Raw genomic sequence first — 22,771 nt, forward strand, 5'->3', positions numbered from 1 at the left:
ATAAATTGGATACAATCCTATATGACAAGAGAAATGGTTGTAATCTGCAATGGAGCGACATCTGAGTCAAAGACGGTAAAACTCGGGGTGCCACAGGGCTCTGTTCTAGGACCTTTTCTGTTTCTTCTCTATGTCAATGATCTTCCTCAACAGATAAAGGGAGGCTAAGTCACAATGTTTGCTGATGATACAACGATAACTATAGCAGGCAATAATGCTGAGCAAATCTGAACACATTATTGATCAGTTCAGGTCCTGGTGCCAAAGAAATAAACTTATTCTAAATACTTCTAAATCGATCAGTGTTAACTTCCATTTCAGAAAAAATATTCCAATTGGTCGACACTCTAGCTATGATATTAAAACTTCTGAAGAAATAAAATTTTTATGGACCTACTTGTCATTTATTGCAAACTTAGCAAACCAACTGTTTTGCGCTGTTTTGGCAGCGCATTGGTTCAATTTTAATTTATAGAGAAAAATTGGCCAAAAGATCAGTAAAATACTTGGGAGTTAACATTGACCACAAAATCAACTTGAACAGCCATACAAAAATGATTAAAAACAAATGCATCAATAGAGGAAACCACTCTTAGAGTCTGACATTAAGAAAAAAGAATCAACACTAAAACTGCAACTAAAATATATAAAACTAGTACTATGTTGCTGTATCGCTGATGTTGCAATGTTCTGACAGAATCAGAATCAATGAACTTAGGCGTGTGCAGCGTTACAGAACAGTGCTTTCAAAAAATTATTCTACAGCGCTATCTAGTGGCGGGTTACAGAAAAATTGATAGCCTAAAAACCTTCTCTATGAAAAATTACTTATACATGTCAAGTTTCATCACGATCAGTTGAGCGATGTAGAAGTTTATCACTTACCAACCAACAAACATCCATTTTTATATATTAGATTATCTGTCGTCCACTTCTCGAATATGCACATGTAATTTATTCAAGTTGTCTCAATCCTGCATTAAAAAATCTTCAAACAGCTGAAACATCTACACTAAGAAGTATTACCAAAATGCGTCACCCGCAGAATATACTACACAATCCCTCAAACGCACTGCTTTATAGAACTACAAAAGTGAAACCTATAAAGGAGAGACTATCAGACCTGGGAACTGCTTTGCCAAAAATGAAACTAACTTGGAGACCCTAAAGGCATTATGTAGGGAAAGAGCTGAAGGACAACCATCCAAATTCAAATACCCGACAAAAACTATTTGGGAAAAAATCAAATCACTGTCAGAATTTATTATTTTTTTTGTCAGAAATATAATGTATTATGTATCTATCATGTAAGCATATGTTAAAATCACTGCAAATATTTAAAAATTGTACACTGGCTGAAGGACTTCAGTCGATGGCCCTTTGGCCATCGACCAATAAATAACATTCATTATTATTATTATTATTGGCCAAAAGTCGCTCAATGACGTCATATTTCAATAGGCTAGAATGAGGCAAAAAAAATAAAATTTGGAAAAAATGAACAGCACCAATGTAAAGAGTGAAAAATTCTCTATCGATCAGTATATATCACTACGCAGTAGAATAAACATTTGTTGAGATATGGGACTACAAAAACATATGACATTGAAACTGATAAAACTTTTAAAACGACCTTATATAATTGAAAATGTTCTTTCTGAATATATATTCCTATTTATATACGTAATATAATCAACATGGTCAGTTGGCAGACGAGCGGTTCGACGTGGGTGCCTTGTTCACTCAGTCAATCGGCCAATGTGTGAGTCGATGGTTCAAGCCCCAGGCTGAACGCTCGATTTTTACTTGCTATCGTCCAACCCGTTTCTGGAATCACACGTTAAAAGGTAAGACCTCGTTAGTCCTTAGCTCGCACAAGTTTCGACTTCTGAGGGTTGTCGTTCGTAGGGGTGTGACAGCTGGTTAACGGAAAAACAGATTTAATATGATTGAATATTCTCTTTTTCCAACCTAACCTAATTTAATTAAATATTATCGTATTGTTTCAAAGTGTTTCTCTCTTTTTACTTTTGATTTTTTTTAATAGTTTTGGACAATCATTTGTTTCTTATTTATAGAAATTAACATAAATGAAGTCTTATAACCAGCGTAAGTCGTAATGAAATTTGACTGCGAAATATTGCGAATCAATCCACTGCAGATGAAGAAATCATCCGTAAGGAGCGGTCTGTTCAGTGTTGCCAGGTCTTGTTTTTGCAGTAGATATTCTATTTTGGCTAATAAAAAAATGTTACTAATTTTAACTATTGACAGTTTTTCTTCTTTCTTCCCAATTTATATCTAAAGTCCTAGAAATTCAAATTTCATTTATGTTCAAGAAAGACCATTAAATTAAACGATTTCATTTTAAAAACATTTATTGTAACACAATAAATAAATAAACCCTATTGGCAGTATTTCCAATAAGGTGTGGTTTTCTATTTCTTCCTTCTTTTCCTCACTTCAGAAATAATTAAGCTTGTAAAAAAATCAGTTCAATTACATCTTATGCAATCCTACAGAAAACGTAAGTCACTGCACTCCCTACATCTAAAAGTGGTTCGTTAATTTTTGAATGTCGGTAAGATCATCGATGAGTTCCTCTATTTTTGTACCGATTTTCTTCGACACCTCTATTTTTTCTGTTATGGATAGATGCAAAAAGTTCCAAACGAGATCGCCATCAATTACGCACCTAGACGGATTGTACTGCCATTTCCTCCAACATTTGTAGGCCCTGAAAGCTTTAGGATTCAGCCCTGCAATATGGGCTCCCTGGGACACCAAAACATTTTGCAACATGAGCAGTCGCCGATAAGTCTTCTCCGGAACAGGCATGATATATCCCAAACCACCATCAAGAGTTGCTGCAACAAAATTTAAAAATCTTTTGATAGAAAAAAGTACTTGAAAAAATTAAGAAAAAAACAAAAAGGTGAACACCTTCAGTTTGTTAGGTTAGGTTATGACAGTTGTCATGGTGCCTGCAAAGGCAATTGAGGTTATGACGGTTGTCATGGTGTCTGCAAAGACAATTGCGGTTATGACAGTTGTCATGGTGTCTGCAAAGACAATTGAGGTTATGACAGTTGTCATGTTGTCTGCAAAGACAATTGAGGTTATGACAGTTGTCATGGTGTCTGCAAAGACAATTGAGGTTATGACAGTTGTCATGGTGTCTGCAAAGACAATTGAGGTTATGACAGTTGTCATGGTGTCTGCAAAGACAATTGAGGTTATGACAGTTGTCGTGGTATCTGCAAAGACAATTGAGGTTATGACAGTTGTCATGGTGTCTGCAAAGACAATTGAGGTTATGACATTTGAGACGGTGCTCTCATGAATAATTGTTGTCATTATAGAAGCAAAGTCAAAACATCCACCGCAGAGTTATTTAAAATGTTGCGAGCGAGACTGACTCTTTCATAATGAAGCCGTAATGAAATTAATCTTAAAAGCACATAAAAATTCAGACTTCATCTCACCGAACATAGTAATGAATCTCCTATCGGCCCCTGAGAAATGTTTCTTATCTTCTCCGAGTTCTCCGAGCTTGCATTTGATTTTGAAAAACGTGTTGACTCCCTGGCCCAAGTGAAAATCTGCTTTTTTCAACAGTCTCTGTCCTCCCAGAGATTCACGGGCTTCTGGCTGATACATGTACAGAACTAAATTTTTTTCTCTGTCGGATACTAGAAATCCCAAAGTAGCATTATCGATCATATATTCTATACTGTATACTTCGCATGGCTTGTAATCCTGAAACGAAAAAGTCCATTTGAATAATTGCGTTATGGGATCCTGGACTTGTTTGACAATTGCTTTTTTTTATTAAAATAAAAAAAATCTTTTCTCAAACACCAGAACTGGGTCCACTGCTATTCTTGATGTATGTTGTACTGTTCTGGGACAACTAATGAAATTTCAGAATGTTTGAATGAGGAACTATTAAATATAAACGAGCGGTTAAATGACAACGGCCTCAAGTTAAATGTTAATAAAACAAAAGGCATGTTAATAGGTAGCAAATATCGTTTAAGACAACTGCAAGATGAACAACTGTCATTGAATCTTTATATTGATAATGTCATCATTGAAAGGATAACTACTTCTAAATATCTGGGAGTGGTATACTTTATTGATCAAGAATTGAACCTTAATGCACACTGTAGTTATATTCAGAAGAAAATAGCCACGAAAATTCATCTTTTATATAGATTCAAAAATAAAATAAGTGAATATGCAAAATTAACAATTCATAAATCAATAATGGCACCCCACTTTGATTATCGTAGTACATTACTCTATTTTGTGAGCAATGAAAATCTAAACAAACTACAGAAGCTTCAAACCAGATGCATAAGGGCAATATCAAGTTGTAATAAATAAGAAAAAGAACTTTGTAACTTCTTTATAACTAACTAATATTTAAATTTAAAATTAAACACAATATGTTGCCAAATTATCTGAGTGATCAGTTAACCTACACAAGTAGTATTCATACACACTCCACTAGAAATAGAATAGGAAATTTGTATATCATCAGAGAACATATAGGTTGTGACTTGTTGTATAGTTCTGGTCTGATTGCATTTAATAATTTGCCAAGTCGTATAAAAAGCTGTGATTCATTAAATTCATTCAAAAGAAGATGTCTTGAACATACTTCAAGTAATTGTTATCAATAATTCGTCTTGTTTTCTAGTTTCTTGTTTTTAAAATGTAACTTGTCTCTAATTTTATATATATATATATATTTTTTTTTTATTGTTTTGTATTTTATAAGTGACTGACTGTACTATGAAGAGCATTATTTGCTAATAAAGAGTAATAATATAACTGCAATTCTCTTCTCAATGCGCGATTCACCAACCAAGATGGCTTCTTCAGGGAATAAAGGAAACTAATTCCTAACTCCAAAATTGGTCTCTATTTCCATCTAATAAGGTGCACTTTCCCTTTCCAACACACATCAATGATTTCGGGTAGATATGTAGATGTACAATTTAACTGATATTCTCCTTTTTATTGTAGGAACAATTTCTCAGTATAACTTCTCAACAAGTACAGTGCATTTCTTTAATTCCCCCCCTCCTTTTATTTTTTGAACGGGCCAACTCAAAAAATTAAAATTTGGGATAATGAAATTAATGCATGAATACTTTATTTTGAAGTAAAATTGACAAGTGAGCATCAAAATGAGCAAGTGCAAATAATTGGTGACTTGGTAGTAAATCCTGAACAGTCTACTTCTTCCGTCGCGAATCCTTCTACTGTATGGAGACTTTTGGAGAGGAAAAGGTATCATCCATACAAAATTAAAATGGTACACCAATTAACTGCAGATGACCCTGATCGAAGAACAGAATTCTGCGAAATCATGACGGAAACCATTGCAAGGCATCCTACCTATCTCCACAATATTTGTTTCAGTGACGAATATACTTTTTTTAAACGGCAAAGTTCACAGACAAAATTCCGGTTATTGGAGTGTCACCAACCCTCACGTTTTCCGGGAAACACATACCCAATATCCAGAAAAAATTAACGTTTGGGCAGGAATATTGGGCAACCATATTGTAGGACCTCCATTTATTGATCAAAATTTAACAAGGGAACAGTATTTTAATATGCTAGTAACTACTGTTGACCCTCTCATCACTGAAATCGTCGAAGCGAATCCTAATGAATTCGATATGGATATTGTATTCCAACAAGATGGAGCACCACCACGTTACCCAGACAAGTAAGAAACTATATGGATACTACTTTTCCCGGTCGTTGGATTGGCCGTCGAGGTCCTACAGAATGGCCAGCCCGCTCGCCAGAATTGACACCTTTGGACTTTTTTTATGGGGCTATTTGAAGCAAAAGGTGTACGAAACTGAACCTGCTTCAATATTGGATATACGGCAGAGAATAATATATATTTGTAGAGATATTGAAGTTACTGTGTTCGAAAATGTTCGAGGTGAAATATCGGATAGGCTGTTCATATATCAACAAGTTCAAAGCAACCATTTGGAGCACCTCTTCAAGAGGAAGATTAATCTTCCTCTGAACTTGTAACAATTACATGATATCAATAGATTAAATTGTAATTTGACATATCCTCGAAAGAAATTAATAAATATGGAACCCTCATCAACTTGTTGCAAATTTAAAAGTGTGGTTTTGACGAATTTGTTTTACAGTTCATGGTGAATGTAACAGTTCTCAATCTTTCGAACACAACTTTAAAAACAAGTATTCTTACCCTTGAGACAAGTGACAGAGTTCGGCATTCCTCTTGGAACCGCAGTAGAGAAATCGATTTATAAACATCAGCTATCAACAACAAATTCTTGATGGTCAATATTTGGTGAGTGTAGACTTGGGTATCTATAAACGCTACACCTATCAAATCATTATCTTTTAATTGCCAAATATATATCTGAAACAAAACAAATTCAATGCTGAATCATGATGAATATTGGGAATGTAAACCTTTTGTCCCACAGCAGAAACAAGGAACCCTTTGACTTGCGAGAGAGCTGTAACGGGCCCTTTCTGATCCTTGGCATAAATTTCTTTGAATTTGTTCTTAGTCAACGGCTGTCCTGGTTCTGGAACTACTTCGATGATGTCATATATCAAAATCTAAAGAAACAAAAACATTAATATTTGTCCCAAAACCCTCTTTTGCAAGTATTACCCTTCCCCTTGAAGTAATATCTTCCCATAGTTATAGTTCGTCCCCACTGCGATGTATCCCTTCAAACCAGATCGTGTTCCTTCATAAGCCAAAGAAACGTTTTTCAGACAAGTGACGTGTTCCCATTCGTCCAGATCCAATTTAGTGTTCGGAATGATGTCCCACGAGACGGGAGAAAACAAGCACAAGCTGAACAACTCTTGCGGAGGATACGGAAATCTGTCGCCTTTGTCTTCTACGGAGAGTTCTTTATCCTCGCCGTTGAATTTGTAATACTGGTTGGAGGGTTCTGAGAGACTAGTCACCAAACAATAGGTTTTTGATTCCAAGTGATACGATACGAAGTGGGGTGTACACCTCAATGGTACTTTTCTTACTGGCCAAGGAGCATCGTAGCTCAAGTGTGTCGGTAAAACTCCAATTCTCAATTCGGACTGTGAAAAAATGTACGGTTAATAAAAGCGTCTGGAAGAAAAATATGCTTTGAACAAAATGACATTGACCATTGACCTAGATGAATCAAAAGAGGTTATTTGAGAAATTAGAAATGAAAGAACATCAGGTACTGATGAAATGTCTGTCAAAATCTTTGACACTGCCAGATTATGTTTTGAACGTTCTTGTCTCATTGATAAATGATTCCTTTGTGAATGGCTCATTTCCTGAATTTTTAAAAACTTCTGTAGTGATTCCGTTCTTCAAAGGTGGTGCCAGGGATGATCCAATAAACTACAGACCTACATCACTTGTTCCGACCTTATCCAAAATTATTGAAAAAATCATAAAAAGGCGGCTAATTTACTTTCTCTATAATAATAACATATTGAGTCCACAGCAGTATGGGTTTCAAAACACAAAAATACAAGTGATGCAATTTTTAACTTTCTGCATAAGATTTATAGTGATATGAATTCTGATGCCTATTCAGCAGCTGTTTTCTGTGACTTTTCCAAGGCATTTGACCTCGTTGATCACGGAATCTTACTGCGGAAGCTGAAACATTATGGTTTTAAGCACAGAAGCATTACATGGTTTGAATCGTACTTATTGCATCGAAAGCAAATTGTAAGACTCTTAACCGACTCAAATGTAGGAGAAATCAAAGCAGGTGTCCCTCAAGGTTCCATCCTAGGACCCATCTTGTTTCTATTGTATATTAATGACATAACACAACTGGATCTAACTGCTAGCATCACATTATTTGCAGACGACACAACGTTGCTGTGGCAGGGAAAAGATCCTACAAAACTAGCTCAAGATGCCACTGTAGATATTATTAAAATGAGTTTTCTGTTCGGGCAACGTACCGCGCGCTCCGCCCATTTACGGTCGCCATAATTGTCCTACTGAGAGTACTATTCGCAATGTGGTGGTGGCCTGGTTCAGTAAACGATCGACCAACACCCGTACGTCAACGAAACACAAGATCTGCCGAAAACATCGCCGCTGTCTGTGAGAGTGTGCAGAACCCGAAGCAGTCGATTTCGCGTCGCTCACAAGAACTCGGCCTTTCGTAGATAGATAGATATTTTATTCATGTCATTACACAGAAGTGTATATACATACGTCACATATAGTAGATTCAAAAAGTAAAAATGTATAAATGTAAAATATCACAGTGAATAATTAAAATTAACAAAATTTATCAAATAATAGAACATATATAGACACAATATGTACACATGTCTTATAAATAAATATCTTCCTTACGAATATAACATGTACCTAACAGACAATAATCATTAATAAAAAATAATTACATATAAAAATGGTAAACCTGAGGTATATATAAAATTCAACATGATGAGTAGTGAAATTCAGATATATCATAATAGGCGGTTTGAAGGAGGTGATGCTTGAGTACTAGTTTAAATTTAGCTAATGGGGCATCTTTCAGTGGTTGTGGAAGGGAATTGAATAATTTAATTCCTATCAACTGTTTATGGATGGATGTCAACCTGTTTTGAGGAATTGCTAAATTGGATCTGGTCCTTGTGGAATAGTTATGGTTATCTCCATTCATCCGGTACTTATCTCTGTGTGTTTTCACATGAATCAAGTTATAATATATTATAGGTGAGGGAAGTGTCAAGATCTTGAATTTGATATACCATGGTTTACAAGTCTCAGTGTTTGGTATGCCCGCTTATACTCGTATAGGTCTTTTCTGGACGGTAAACAACCATAGGCGACTTGGGTAATGGATACGTGAACAAACAAAATTGTCGAATTTGGGACGATACCAATGCACATGAGATCCGAGAGCATCCAATACAAGCCAAAAACGTCACTGTTTGGTGTGGATTTTGGGCTGGCGATGTCATCGGTCCATATTTCTTTGAGGACGATGTGGACCAGGCCATCACTGTCAACACTGAATGGGATACCAACAACATGTGATTTCCAGATCATTATCATTATTATTTTATTATCTGTTTGTCAATAAGAACTCGATGTTCTTGATAATACTATTTATAACTAGCTTTTACCCGCGACTTCGCTCGTACGTATGCTATTAAATAAGTGTCAGTACAATAGAAATGAATCAATGTGGAATGCTAGATGAGGTTGAAGTAGCTAGATTTTGAGATTTTTTTGAGAAACAATTTTTTTATCTGACATAAAAAATATTTTTTTTTATAAAAAGCATCCTATGTTACTTCTAATACCTCCAAGAACACGTGTACAAAATTTCATGATGATCGGTTGAGTAGTTTTCGCGTGAAACCGAAACAAACTTAAATTCGCATTTATAATATTATAAAGTAGGTAAAGTAGGTAATATTAGTGGGGATTATCTCTTCCTAATCTACAAGGTCATGCATTACCATGAAAGAGTGGGAGGTACGGTATATAATCACTACTACATAAATTACGAGACAAAAAAATTCAAGTCCAATTGAAATAATCCAACAGATAACTTGAAAACTTGTTTAGGTTCAAGTAATATGTCTAACTCTGAATAAATAATATTAGTGACATTGATATATTTTTACTGCTTGATAAGAAAACTTTGAAGGAAGTATTCAACTTAATGGACTTTGACTGTTCCTGGACATATCTGTAATGATTATTTTGAATAAAACTAATTGAAACGAGATACTTACTTTTTTATTGAAGTATAGGAATCCCTGAGGACAATTCACGTTGTGAAATGACGAGAAACTCAATACTTCACCGTCGATAACCATGGGATGCGTTCTTAGCTCTCCACGAGGTGTCAAGAAAAGCCAATGGGGGTTCGAGCCACATATAAACACTCCGTTATAACCTGGAATGAAAACACTGTCAAACCGAAACTTATTTTCACTATGAACTATTGACCTTACCGGAAATATTATCAAAATATCTCAGCTTGATGATTCGTTCCTGCAGAGCGAAGAAATCTGAGTTCTCCGTATCGAGTCTTCCTTCCAAGTTAGGCGAATAAATAATATTGTGCTTGAATTTTCTGAACCTCAGTTTGAGATTACCTCTAGAAAATCTGAATACTTCGTAAATGTACAAGTCACGTTCCATTCTCACTATTAAAACAGGTCTCGATCCGTTATTGCCCAAACCAACGACTAGGATTTCTTTGACTTGATTTTGTTCCTGAATTTGGACTTCGCTGGCTGAAGGAGAAGGATTCACCGTGACGGATTCCATGCTATCGATCAACACCTGAATATTCAAAGTTCAAGATTAAAAATACATTAGAATAGAATATGGGAATCACTGCACCACATTGAAAAGGGTTCAGAATAAATTCTTGAGATTCTGTACATATGAAATGAAAATCCATAAATGCTCTCAAGCTCAGTTTACTAAGTAAGGGAAGAGAATATTCTGATATAATATTTATATAGTGTTGTAAATCATGCCCTGAAGAAAATAACGCCGGCCGCCACTGGTAGCCATAAACCAATTGTGACGTGGCTAATAGCGCGCTCAGTTCGACCGATATTTCGGGGCTGTTCGCACACTTTCGATGGAATTCCTAGGAATTTTCCAGCGCCTGCGATTGACAAATATAAATGCCATCCACTCTTCCATCCAGACAGTCAAGCGGAAGTTACCGTGCGGTACGCGGAGTGATCTAGTAAGGTGATAGACAGTCGAATAATAATTGAAGTTTAAGTTGAAGTGTTTGTTGTATTTCAAGTGAAATGAAGACAAGTTTGATTATTGTTCAGTGTAGATAATTATTGGTTAACTCACGGGGAAAAACGTGACAATACGAAATAATTAATGGTCTTGTTATATGCACTGAATTCCTAGATAACGTCCACCCCCATGTGCCTACTGGAGTTCTCAGGAATACTGATCCCTTTCGCATTCCTTTTCATACCACCAACTATGGCATACATTCTCCAATCGATCGCACGTCCAAAAGGATTAATGATAGAAAATTGGAGGTTACTGGTATTACGTTATCTACATTAAAAAGTAGTCTGTAGTCAGAATTATAATATTTACTTATGTATACTGATTTATTGTTCTTGTACTCATCTATCTCTAGTTTATATATTGAAAAAGTGTTAGAAATGTCTGTATATAACCAATTAATTCAGTACTTTAATACCAATAAATTGTTTATAGGCAACCAATCAGGTTTTAGAACTAGACACTCATGTGAAACGTCTCTACAATTTTTAATAACTGAATGGAAAAATACAATTGATAGAAATCAGTACATTGTTGCGACATTTCTCGAACTTAAAAGGGCATTTGAAACAATTGATCGAAATATTCTACTTGAAAAATTAAAATATTATGGGATATCAGGGATTGTTTTTGATTGGATTCAAAGTTACTTATTCAACAGAAGACAAAAAACTAAATTTGGAAAAGAATTGTCAGATGAACTTATAATTGAGAGTGGTATACCCCAGGGTAGTGTGTTAGGTCCATTGCTTTTTATTATTTACCTAAATGATATTAATCACATATCTGGATCACACCGTATAAAACTTTTTGCAGATGATACATTGGTTTATTGTAAACATGAAAATTTGGATCAGGCATTTGTTGAAATGAAAAGGTCTTTAAATAGCATTGAAACATATTTATTTATCAATAAACTGAAACTAAATGTCAGTTAAACAAAAAGTATGATTTTGACATCATCTTATAAGTATGATCAAATTGTTTGGGCAAATGCTGTTTTAAAAATTAATAATGTTAGCATTGAAATTGTGACTGAAATAAAATATTTGGGCTGTATAATTGATAAAAATTTAAAACTAAATAGTCATGCTGATTTTATTTGTAAAAAAATATCTCAAAAACTTTTTTTTCTCTCTCGTATAAGTTAAAAAAGTGTCTATGTATGCTAGGTTGACTCTTTTTAAAAGCCTAATACAACCTCATTTTGATTATTGTACAACATTACTTTTTCTACTTGGTAAAAATAAAATAGCGCAATTGCAAAAGCTTCAAAATCAGGGCATGCGATTAATATTGGGATGTAGCCGTTACTCAGCAATTAAATCGATGTTACAGTGTCTAAACTGATTTTCAGTTGAAGAACGTATATTATATATGACTATGATCTTTATATTTCAGCTGCATAAAGAATTGCTACCCAATTACTTTCAAAAATTCTTATTGAGAAATAATGAAGTTCATGATTACAATACGAGAAGAAATAACAATTTTTACATTAATAAAACTAACACTAAATTTGAAATGAATAGTATATTCCATAAAGGATTAAACGAATTTAATAAACTACCACAATTTGTAAAAGAATCTAATTCAATGAACCAATTTAAGTCATCATTAAAGAAGTATATTAGTGACAGCTCATTATGATATTTGTAATTTTTTATTTTTTAATGTGAACTAACCTAACAATCTATAGATTTGTATGTATATTTGGTTTTCCTTGAAAGGTACTTTAAAATGTTATTATATTCACATAGTTAATGTCGTGAGATATTTATGGATTTGTAAATTTTTCTTTTTTTTGTATATTAGGCTTGCCTACTTAATAAAATAATAAAAATAAATAAATAAATGTATTTGTATTATTACTTCTTCCTACATATATTATGTAATCAATCAAACATTTATTGAATCAGTTTTCCTTCACAATCACATTAGACAAGAGAAAACATAACATCATCATAAAATACTGGCTGATTCAACAGGTCAAAGAAACATAAAAAAGATAAAGTCAATATAAAACATAAAACATACATAAAAAAAGTTAATAAGCTACAAATAAATTAAGATTCATGGAGAAACTCATCCACAGAGTAGTATGCTTTTTGCAATAGAAAAATCTTGAGTCGCCTTTTAAAGATATTGATATTTGAAGATTTAATGTCCTCACTAAGCTTAATAACCCCAACGCACATGGGGTGATTCTTTGATACTGTCAATCTACTATAAGGTTGATGTAGTTGAGAGTTATTTCTGGAGAAATGTTCATGGATTTGCTCATTTCTAGGAATAATTCAGTTCTTTATATATTATATATGAATTAAACTGTGGTATAAAAGCTTGAGAACATCAAGAGAGACTGTTTGTTTTAACCAACGAAGTAAATATATATGTTTACTGAGCTTCAGTTTGACACTATCAACTTGGAACTTCCAGGTTAGTTTATTATCAATATCAACATCTAGGAATTCAGTACAATTAACTTGATGTACAGTTTCATTATTTAATCTAACCAACTAGCTATTATCAATTGTTGTATTTTTAGTAACACAGTTGAGCATTTGAGATTTAGCAGAATTTAGCAGTAGGCCATTTATAGAACACCACTCAGAAATTTGATGAGTTACTTCATTAGCTTTGACAAATACTTCGGACATAGTTCCCACAGATTCTAAAATGTTAGTATTGTCCGCGAAAATAACAGTGATGGAAGACCATTTATAAAGACCATTATGAAGACCATTTATAAAAACAAAAAATAGAAGGAGTCCCAAAACAGAGCTTTGGGGTACCCCTCTTGATATACATTTTCTTTCAGAATTCATTCCATTCACATAGACCAGCTAACTACGATCAGTCAGGTAAGATCCAACCCAATTCAATGCAGAGCCACGTATACCATAAAACTGCAATTTGTGAAACAGTATGTCATGGTCAACGAGGTCAAAGGTTTTGCTCAAATAAAAAAATAATCCTAAAGTCTGCTATTTGTTTTCCAAAATTTCTGGCGCATGTTTAACGAGTTGATCAATTGCACCAACTGTAGATTTATTTCTTCTATAAGCATTCTGACTAGAAGAAAATAATCTGAATTATTCAAAGTAATCATATAATCTTTGATATAATGGGGATGTAATGGGGAAAACTTGTATAAATAAATAAATAAAGAAGGGCTATGAGATCGACAAAGAACCTGTATAGGTTTTTATGCATTTTATTTTTAAAGATATCGGCGTTGACGAACTATACCTTTATTGCGAATTTCAAATTCACACACAAATTCACACGGTATATATGGAAAACAACAGGAAATAATTACAAAAAATACTTATACAGAGAAAACTAATATTGACAAAATTTAGGGAAAACATTTTTTGCCTTCTGAGACTAATGTATCAAAAATTGGAAACTTCTGAAGAAAGGACGAAATTATTGTAAAAAAACAATAGAACTCTAATTGTTCACTTACCTTATATCCAAAACATAGGTTATTAACGTAAAAGCAGAGTTTGAAATCCGGAATGGAATAAATTTCCAAATTTGAATTGTCACGAACGACAAACAACCAATACGTCGGCCTATTCGGAGTCATGTATTTCTTCCACCAGTTGTAATACACCTTGGGCTTCGGCGGAGGAGGATTCAGTGACGGCATTTTGAAATCCGTATCGCCATACAGCAAGTCGTCTTCGTTTTCCATCTCCGATTTAATTTCCGAATCGCTGATTATATGCTGAGGTATCTGAGTGAACTCTTCGGGAATTTTGCTCGTGAATAAACCGGACGTGTCTTTGTACATGCAGATGGTAGATACGGGAGGATTCTACAATAAAAGAAATGACTTCATTTAAAAATGGTGAACAAAAAAATCTTGGATCCACTCACATTGGCCAAAGTAGATTTACTAACGACCAGTTTGGCAGTTCCACGAGCTTCCCTCAACATGAGTGTGATGACCTGTCCGTCTGTCGTCATCAGAGATATATATGGGTCCGCACTGGACACGTGCACTATCGGAGACCCCAGGTCCATGGGTACGTGCTGTAATTGATTGGCTCCTTGTAGCAATCTCACAGCGACAGTGGTAACTTGAACGATGTATTTGGTGTTGCCCAGGTTGCCTGCATAGACGGTTGGTCCGTGTGTTGCGAAACCAGTGTTATCGATCTCGTTAATTTCGTGTCCAGTTTGTAAGATCTGGAAAAATTATGGAAAGAAATAAATTTTATTGACCTCGAATTACAATTTCCGTTACATTTGAAAATATCTACATTAACAAAATTTGCTTGGGTACGTCATACTGAAAATATAAAAAAATATACATACATTACATAAGAAAAATTTCACAATACAATAATTATGACTCACATATGGATATTAACAATATAAATACACATATATACACACATACCCACATATACACATATACCCACATATACACACATACATATATTAGGACCACTGACCATCAATCTTATAGAAAGCTTGGGTGACAAGTGAATTTTTTAATTTGAACTTCAAACCGTGTTAGGAATCACACGTTAAAAGGTAAGACCTCGTTAGTCCTTAGCTCGCACAAGTTTCTCAACTTCTGAGAGTTGTCGTTTGTATGGGGGCGACAGCTGATTAACGGAAAAACAGATTTTAAGACAGATTTTTAAAACAGATTCTTTTATATGAAGGTCTTTCCACTCACTAGGCAAAGTGTTATATATTTTTATGGGAAGAAACTCCGTTTGTTTGGCTGTGTTTTGATAATGCATCTTCGGTAGCCCAATAATGTCTTTGTGTTTTGTATCATGATTGTGAATCCTGGAGCCACTATTATATTTATTTTTATGTACAAACAATATTGCTTCTAGAATATACCGCCAGACATTTGGGATCTATTTGCGATAGTTATTTCCTGAGTTTTATTTGTGTTCAAGCATAGAAAATTAGCGTTAAAGTATGTTTCGAATTTTGTCAAAGTTTCACATGACAACTGATCTAGCTTCCCCACTTTTTGGTTACTTATGACAAAAGTTGCATCATCGGCATATAAAAAAACATCTGCTGTATCAATATATGTAGGAAGATCATTTATATAGTTAATAAATAAAAGGGGGCCAAGTACGGATCCCTGAGGTACTCCATGCTTGATAATATTGGTATCAGATAGAAGAATCAGGAATAGAAGAATCCAAAACCTAAGGATGTGATAAACCATGTTTGGGATGATAAAACAAATTGCTGTAAACAACATAGATATGTTCACAGTGTCGGCTGTTTAGCATGTTTAGCTTGTTGGTGAGAGGCATAAAAGTTAGAAGCAAAAACAAGCCAATCAATCACAGTCATTTCAGTCTTTTCAAATGATTCAAAGAAGAATTAAAAAGTCCTAAATCTACATTGTAAGTGTTTGCAAGTCTCAAAATTCTACCTATAGACTCGTTCTGGCTATAGTTTGTATAATGAAAGGGTACTTTGAAGATTTCTGTGTTTCTTGTTCTTTTTGGATTCATATTTAAAGTTATAAGTTCAACAAGTCCTAGAAAGTTAATGCTACCATTGATTAATTTATGAATTAGTGTAAGATCTGATTGTAATCTTCTATGAGCCAGAGTATTCAAGTTAAGAATGTCCAATATAGATTGATAGTTATATTCACCAATATGATATCCCAGTTTAAATTCAAGCATATCAATATCCTCATTTTATGAGGGCCACCAAATTGTGGAGTTGTATTCGATTATAGATCTAACAATTGAGCAATCTTTTATCATTCAACATTGACAAAACAAATGTGGTCACGTTTAGATGTAACAAAGGGAAAGTACACTTGGAAAATGTTAAAATTGAAAATTTGGAGAAAAAACAAATTTTTTGGGCTCTTCACTGACGAAAATCTAAAATTTGATTCCCATGTTGACTACTTATGTAAAAAACTAGCAGCAGGATGTCATGCAGTGAAAAAAATTCCTATACCCAGCCGCATACTTGAAAAAAAATCGGTGGTTGCTCAGTGCGACTCTGTACGAGTAGCCTTATCTGGGAGATCACGTGCACTATGCATGATAATCTTTTGGAGCACTCTTTTGCTTAGATGGACAGAGTATAAAAGTGAAACCTAACATTTTTAGTGCTCTAGAAGTAACATTTGCAGCATAGGGTTTGAATGAGATGATTTTTGGGCCGAGAGTGATTCCTAAATTTTTGATTGTATTTGTTGTTTACAGTTCCTATTTTGTTTTGAAATATTAATTTTGTTATATAATATGTATCTCTCCTCGATACAGTGTTCAGACTTGTGTTTTAATATTGTTTTGAATACACACTTTTCAATTGTGTGACTTACCATTGTGTTGTCTTCTTGGCTCAAAATCAAGAAGGCATGTCGATCTTCCCCGCTTCTAACCGTCCACATGTTAGAGCATCCTGGCAGGGTGAAGGTGGTAACAATTTGCGGCCTAACAGTTTTCTGAAGGACACAAAGGGCGCCGTTCTTGCCGTACCCCGCAGTAGTGACCAGTTCCAAATCCAAATCCAAGTTATTATTAAATTCCTCGCTGAGAAATGCCGGTTCCCCAATCGAAACATTTCCGCAAGGGCCTATGTTCAGTAAGCTGTCACACACTTCGAAAACATAACTCGTGATCTGTATACTGTCCGTCTGTCTCTGATTACCGTACACCTCTAGTTCTTCGGGATCTCTGATATCTTGCACATCGCTAGCCATGCAGTCGTTTAGAGAATCTAACATTTGGGGGTTTTCTTTGTCTGTTCTCGGTCTTTTGGACATCGGTTCGTCAGTATCGTCCAACGTGATAACCTCGTTGGATTTTTCAGTGAATCTCAACAGGAGTGAATTGCCCAATCTTGAGCCCAAGAAGAGAAAATTGTTTTCGCAAACGCATATCTGAGAAAAAACAGCCAGTAAATAAATATTAACTTTCAGTAATTTATAATACATCTAATTTCAGTTTTTTTTTAATTAACAAATAGCGAGACTGTGATTTTCATGAAAATGAATTGTATGGGTTACTTACACAAGTAGTGAGGACACTAGCTGCAGCTTTTTCGAAGTGGAAATTTCTCACATATCTCATACTGTCAGCTAGTAGCGTTAAAACATAAAGCTCTCCTCCTTTGAGTGACAAAACAAGTGTTTCCTCGTCCAAAAATCCTGCCTGAGCACAGTCCAAAGTTATTTTAATATCCTCCTGTGGTTCTGAAAAAAGTTGGTATTTTCAAACCTAATTAATGTATCTTCTACTGTAGGCCTTAAAACTGTTACTGCAGTATCATTAGCAAACACAGTTGTAGGGAAGAAAGAAAAGTGTTTGGCTTTCTACTTCTTCATCTTCATACAAGAAATGGTGCGAAACTTCCAAAGGAAGAAAGAAAGTAATTAACTTCAAAAAACATATTTTTTTTCCTTCCAAATTTTTCATTATTGTGGTAGCCACCAAAATAAGGTGGGAACATGTAGTGTTCACCGAAAAAAGGTACATAGTGATGTACCAAAACAAGTTTTCATGAAAAACGCATTTAAGGTTTTGCAGTATATTACTACTACTAAAATAATTAACATACCTATTTTACAATAAATATAACTTATCATAAATGTAAGTATAAAGATATATAATAACTTATTTCAAACAATTCATCAAGTTTAATCATGAGGTCCACGAATACTGTACTAGAAGTGCAAACAATTTTCATGTGGATAGAGCTAATACCAGAAAAGGTATGAACTCACTATTCATACGAGGTTTAGTTGAATATAATTCCCTTCCAAATGAAATTAAAAAATGTGATACACTTGTATAGTTTAAGAAAAAACTCTCAAAATATCTGTGATTGTTATGAATGTAGTTATATTGTGTTATAGATTTTCAGCTGAATTGAGTCAGTTATTGTATACCTAGCTTTGATATTTGTATTATCTCAATCTTACTTTGTTCATTGTTAATAATATATTTTATTATAAATTTATACATGGATTCATTCATTGTATTATGTTTTGATATAGTATTTACAAAATGATCATTTATTGTAAAATTATAACTTTGTATTGTGAATATTAGGATTATTCATTCCTATTCAATAAAGACTACATAAATTTGAGTGAATATATATATATATATATATATATATATATATATATATATATATATAACTTATTCACTTTCAAATATTTATCCACATCATTTATTTTGATCACTGCTCTATTGATATTCCCATCACTTACTGATATCAGAGTATCATCTGCTAATATATGAATGTAGTCACATTCAACATATTTTTCCAAATCATTAATATACATTAAAACAATAGAGGGCCCAAAATACTATCCTGAGGAACTCCATGATTTACTGTAATAACTGACGACATTACATCACAAATTGCTGAAGTAACCTTTTCATTTATGGGTTTCCTATCTTATCACCTCAAATGTTTTCTGTACGTTTCATAATTTTCGTGAGAATTTCATCGTGAATAAATAATTTTTATTAATTCTTCTGAAAATTCTGGTTTAAATATTGCATCAAAAAATTGTGAAACGCAGTATGCAAGTTTGACGAAGTTTACATGCAAGAACATGCTTTCAAGTGTCCGAAACAATCTTTAATTAGAACATACTCTGTATAAATGTGATTCTGAAACAAAATTTCATTACTCATGATACTTACTCAAAGGAAAATTGGATGAAGCTTCTGCAATACTGTTCAGGGATACTCCATATGGAGGAATGCTCTGATTAAGATAAATGAGAGCATTGATTGACATGATTAAAGTTCCACCAATGGGTTTCTTTATCGGGACTGCTCGCACACAGTCAAACGGTAAGTTGCCAACACTCCAAATGACCGGATGAACTCGCTGCTGCAAATTCAACGAGATTGCAGCCATGGCGCAGGTGTCAGTTCGCACAGCAACACGGCTAAAAAAGTCAATTTCAGTGGATTATGAAGCAGATACTGCAACAAAGAAATAACTCACCCCGAAAAAGTTTTCAATGGTTCATACAAAATGAGTAGGGTCGGTTCATAATAACCATGCAAAAACTGTATATCAATTATGTTATCAATTTTGTCGATTAAGTCCTTCAACAAAATCATATATGACGCTAATATTGGTGCTTTGGTTATGCCTGAACTACCCGACATAGGTTTTATATCACCATCATTATCGTCGATGGAGCTTTCTCGGCGAAATGGCAATACTACCAGCTTCCGACCAAATACAGTCATCACAGCACACCGATTTTCAGGGTCAGTCCTAACCATCGGAACATGATGGTGATGTGTCCATCCATCCTGGAATGGTTTTCAGTAATTATGGAACGGAGCAAATTTTCATGGTGAGCAGGCTTTTACAGCCATTATCTAACAAATTGTTCAATGTCCAGAAACATCAGACAATTTGTGAGTAAATATTCGCTTCAATGGCTTGCACTAGTTTGAGTACTGAGACTTGCATAGGCTACAAGGTACATATTATAATCTGAGTTACTGATGTAGTCCATATAGTCTTCAAAGATAGACCAAAGATTGATTTCAGATTTGTGGTCTGTGAAGTCTAATATTTTTTCAGAAGCTAACAAAAACCATTGAAACAAATATTCATCATGAGCTGCTGAATCACGATTCTAATGAAAATAAGTATTACCTTCATGTCATCTTCTTCAAAATAATGCAGACTGAGTGTCCTAAGATCATGATTCTCTGGGTCATACTCGACAACTGATAACTTTGCATCAGCGAAAGCAAGAAGTATGGCATCTCTCTGCGAGTTAGTCAAACTTACACTCTGTATGGACATAATGTTACCAAAGAGTGTATATTGGGCCACACATTCCAGTTTGGATTTGGGTGGATAGAATTCTTGAAAAAAAAAAAGTTGTTATGATGAAAAACCGTAATAATATTACTTGCCGAGCTTTGAGTTCCAAAATATTACTCAGTCAGTTCAATGAAAATGAGCTGTGTTGGATGTATACAATATTCAAAACAAACTTACCAGAGTATCGCTCTGCTCTTGATTTATGATCCACATCAGGAATTAGTCTAAATACCTTCAAAATGTTAGCCCCAGATGTTATTAAACATTTTTCAACTTTGTTGAAGAAGTAACATGATATTGCATGTTCAACCCCTGTAGCAGGATGACTTTGTTTGCAGATGGAAAACATGGCTGTTTCTCACTTTCAGGAGGTAGACGTTTTCAATATAGTTATTGGCATTTATAATAATAACTATGATCCTAGCTTCTACAAAATTTGGAAACCATAACAAACAGCGGAAAACATAACATAACCCTTTAAACAAAACTTCTTCCTTATTTTCTAACCATTGACGTAAATATGGACGGCATTATCTCATTCATTCCGATGTTTTACGTGTTGCATACTTTAGTTGTAAAAATTTTGGGATCTTGATTTGATTTATTTGTAACGGAGTTTTGATCCTAGTGATTTTTCGATTATTAGTATACGATTTGTTTGGGAAATGGAGTTTTAAACAAACGTAGATTTTAAGTCTTTGCTTGTGATTTATTTAGATTTCAATAATGGTGATTTTTATATTTCACTTTCTGTGGATTATTTACACTATTCTAATTAACATTTATTCAATTTCTTGATACGAACTCTTTATCCAGCATCTAACTGGTAAAAGAATGATAATTATTACTGTGATTTTTTTGAAAACAAAATCGAAATTCTTTGTTATAGCAGTCCTGAATGAATCGTTAATCAAAAAAAAAAATAGCAAATATGACTGAAATGATTACCTGTGCATTTCATGATGTTTATAATAAGGTACATATCATAAACGATTACCAAGAATGCAATCCATAATACTGATGATGTAGTTACAAGTAACTTCTTTTGTGCAGTGGCGTCATTTCGAAAACTTTGTATGATCTATCTGTTTCTGTTTTTCCGTTAATCAGCTGTCGCCCTCATACGAACGCCAACTCTCATAAGTTGAGGAACTTGTACGAGCTAAGGACTAACGAGGTCTTACCTTTTAACGTGTGATTCCTAACACGGTTGCAGAATCATCCCAGCTTCAACCAGATACATTCTCTCGAGAAAAATATCTGGTTGAGGCAGCAATCGAACCCACGGTCTTCCGATCATGAGTCGGGCGCACTACCACCGTGGCCAATTCCTCAACATAGTGAGATGTATGTCAAAGTGATGTAACGGCCAATAATAATGACGAAAGTTTGGGATGTCAATATCGAAGTAACACAAACAAGAAACACAAGGGAAATATGACTTTGAAAAACCAGTGGAATGTACCAAATGTTATTGAAAATGTGGTTCTGTAGTTCTGAAATCTACAATTTTATGAAACTAGTGAAAGACTGGTCAGATAGGGAACATGGTTTCCTGAGAACTGGTAATCTAAACATCAAAATACTGATAGACTTTTTCCTTATTGTAAGAGTGACAATTGGCGACATATGTAGCTTCTTATTTTATTTAGTTTATGAAAAATGCGAAGGAAAAATACATGATTATAAATATTACATTGTGATTGAAAATTTCATTTCGTGTTGTAATCAGTGAAAATATACTGAAGAAAATGAAGCATTGAAAGCAATCAACTGATGATAAAACGATAATTTTCCAGTTATAGTACTGAGCACCTGTCTTCGAAAAATCTTCCATATTTTCAGGAATATTTACGAGTTGCAATATGTGAATTATTCTGTAGGAACTGAATTCTATAGTTCATCGTATTATCGTTATAGTGGCTGTAGAACCAGAACATTTGAGAGCATTACAGAAGAATAAGAAGAAATGAAACCACAGGCAACAAACACTGTTTCCAGCCACTATTCTGGCATAGCTCTGTGTCACAGAATACTAAGTAATTATTCTGTGTCTGTGTTCGTTAGTTTGTGTTTTGGTTTCTACTCCTTATCCCAAAT

General features: G+C 34.2%; 1 protein-coding gene across 1 annotated transcript; it reads right to left on the reverse strand.

The window, feature by feature from the left end:
• Positions 1–2,360: 2,360 nt before the first annotated feature.
• Positions 2,361–21,155, reverse strand: CPSF1 (cleavage and polyadenylation specificity factor subunit 1). The gene is given in 16 exon segments (XM_074182258.1): positions 2,361–2,867; positions 3,486–3,759; positions 6,257–6,433; positions 6,487–6,639; positions 6,695–6,720; positions 6,723–7,128; positions 9,802–9,965; positions 10,024–10,357; positions 14,313–14,666; positions 14,729–15,040; positions 17,181–17,741; positions 17,872–18,053; positions 19,519–19,769; positions 19,829–20,145; positions 20,498–20,712; positions 20,849–21,155. Coding segments are annotated over 16 exon segments (4,215 nt in total). The 5' UTR covers positions 21,021–21,155; the 3' UTR covers positions 2,361–2,550.
• Between the last annotated feature and the right edge of the window lie 1,616 nt (positions 21,156–22,771).

This window comes from Leptinotarsa decemlineata, unplaced genomic scaffold, assembly GCF_025532065.1.
Source record: "Leptinotarsa decemlineata unplaced genomic scaffold, Ldec_3_MD MMD2_tig00026328_RagTag_RagTag, whole genome shotgun sequence".
NCBI classification, from domain to species: domain Eukaryota; kingdom Metazoa; phylum Arthropoda; class Insecta; order Coleoptera; family Chrysomelidae; genus Leptinotarsa; species Leptinotarsa decemlineata.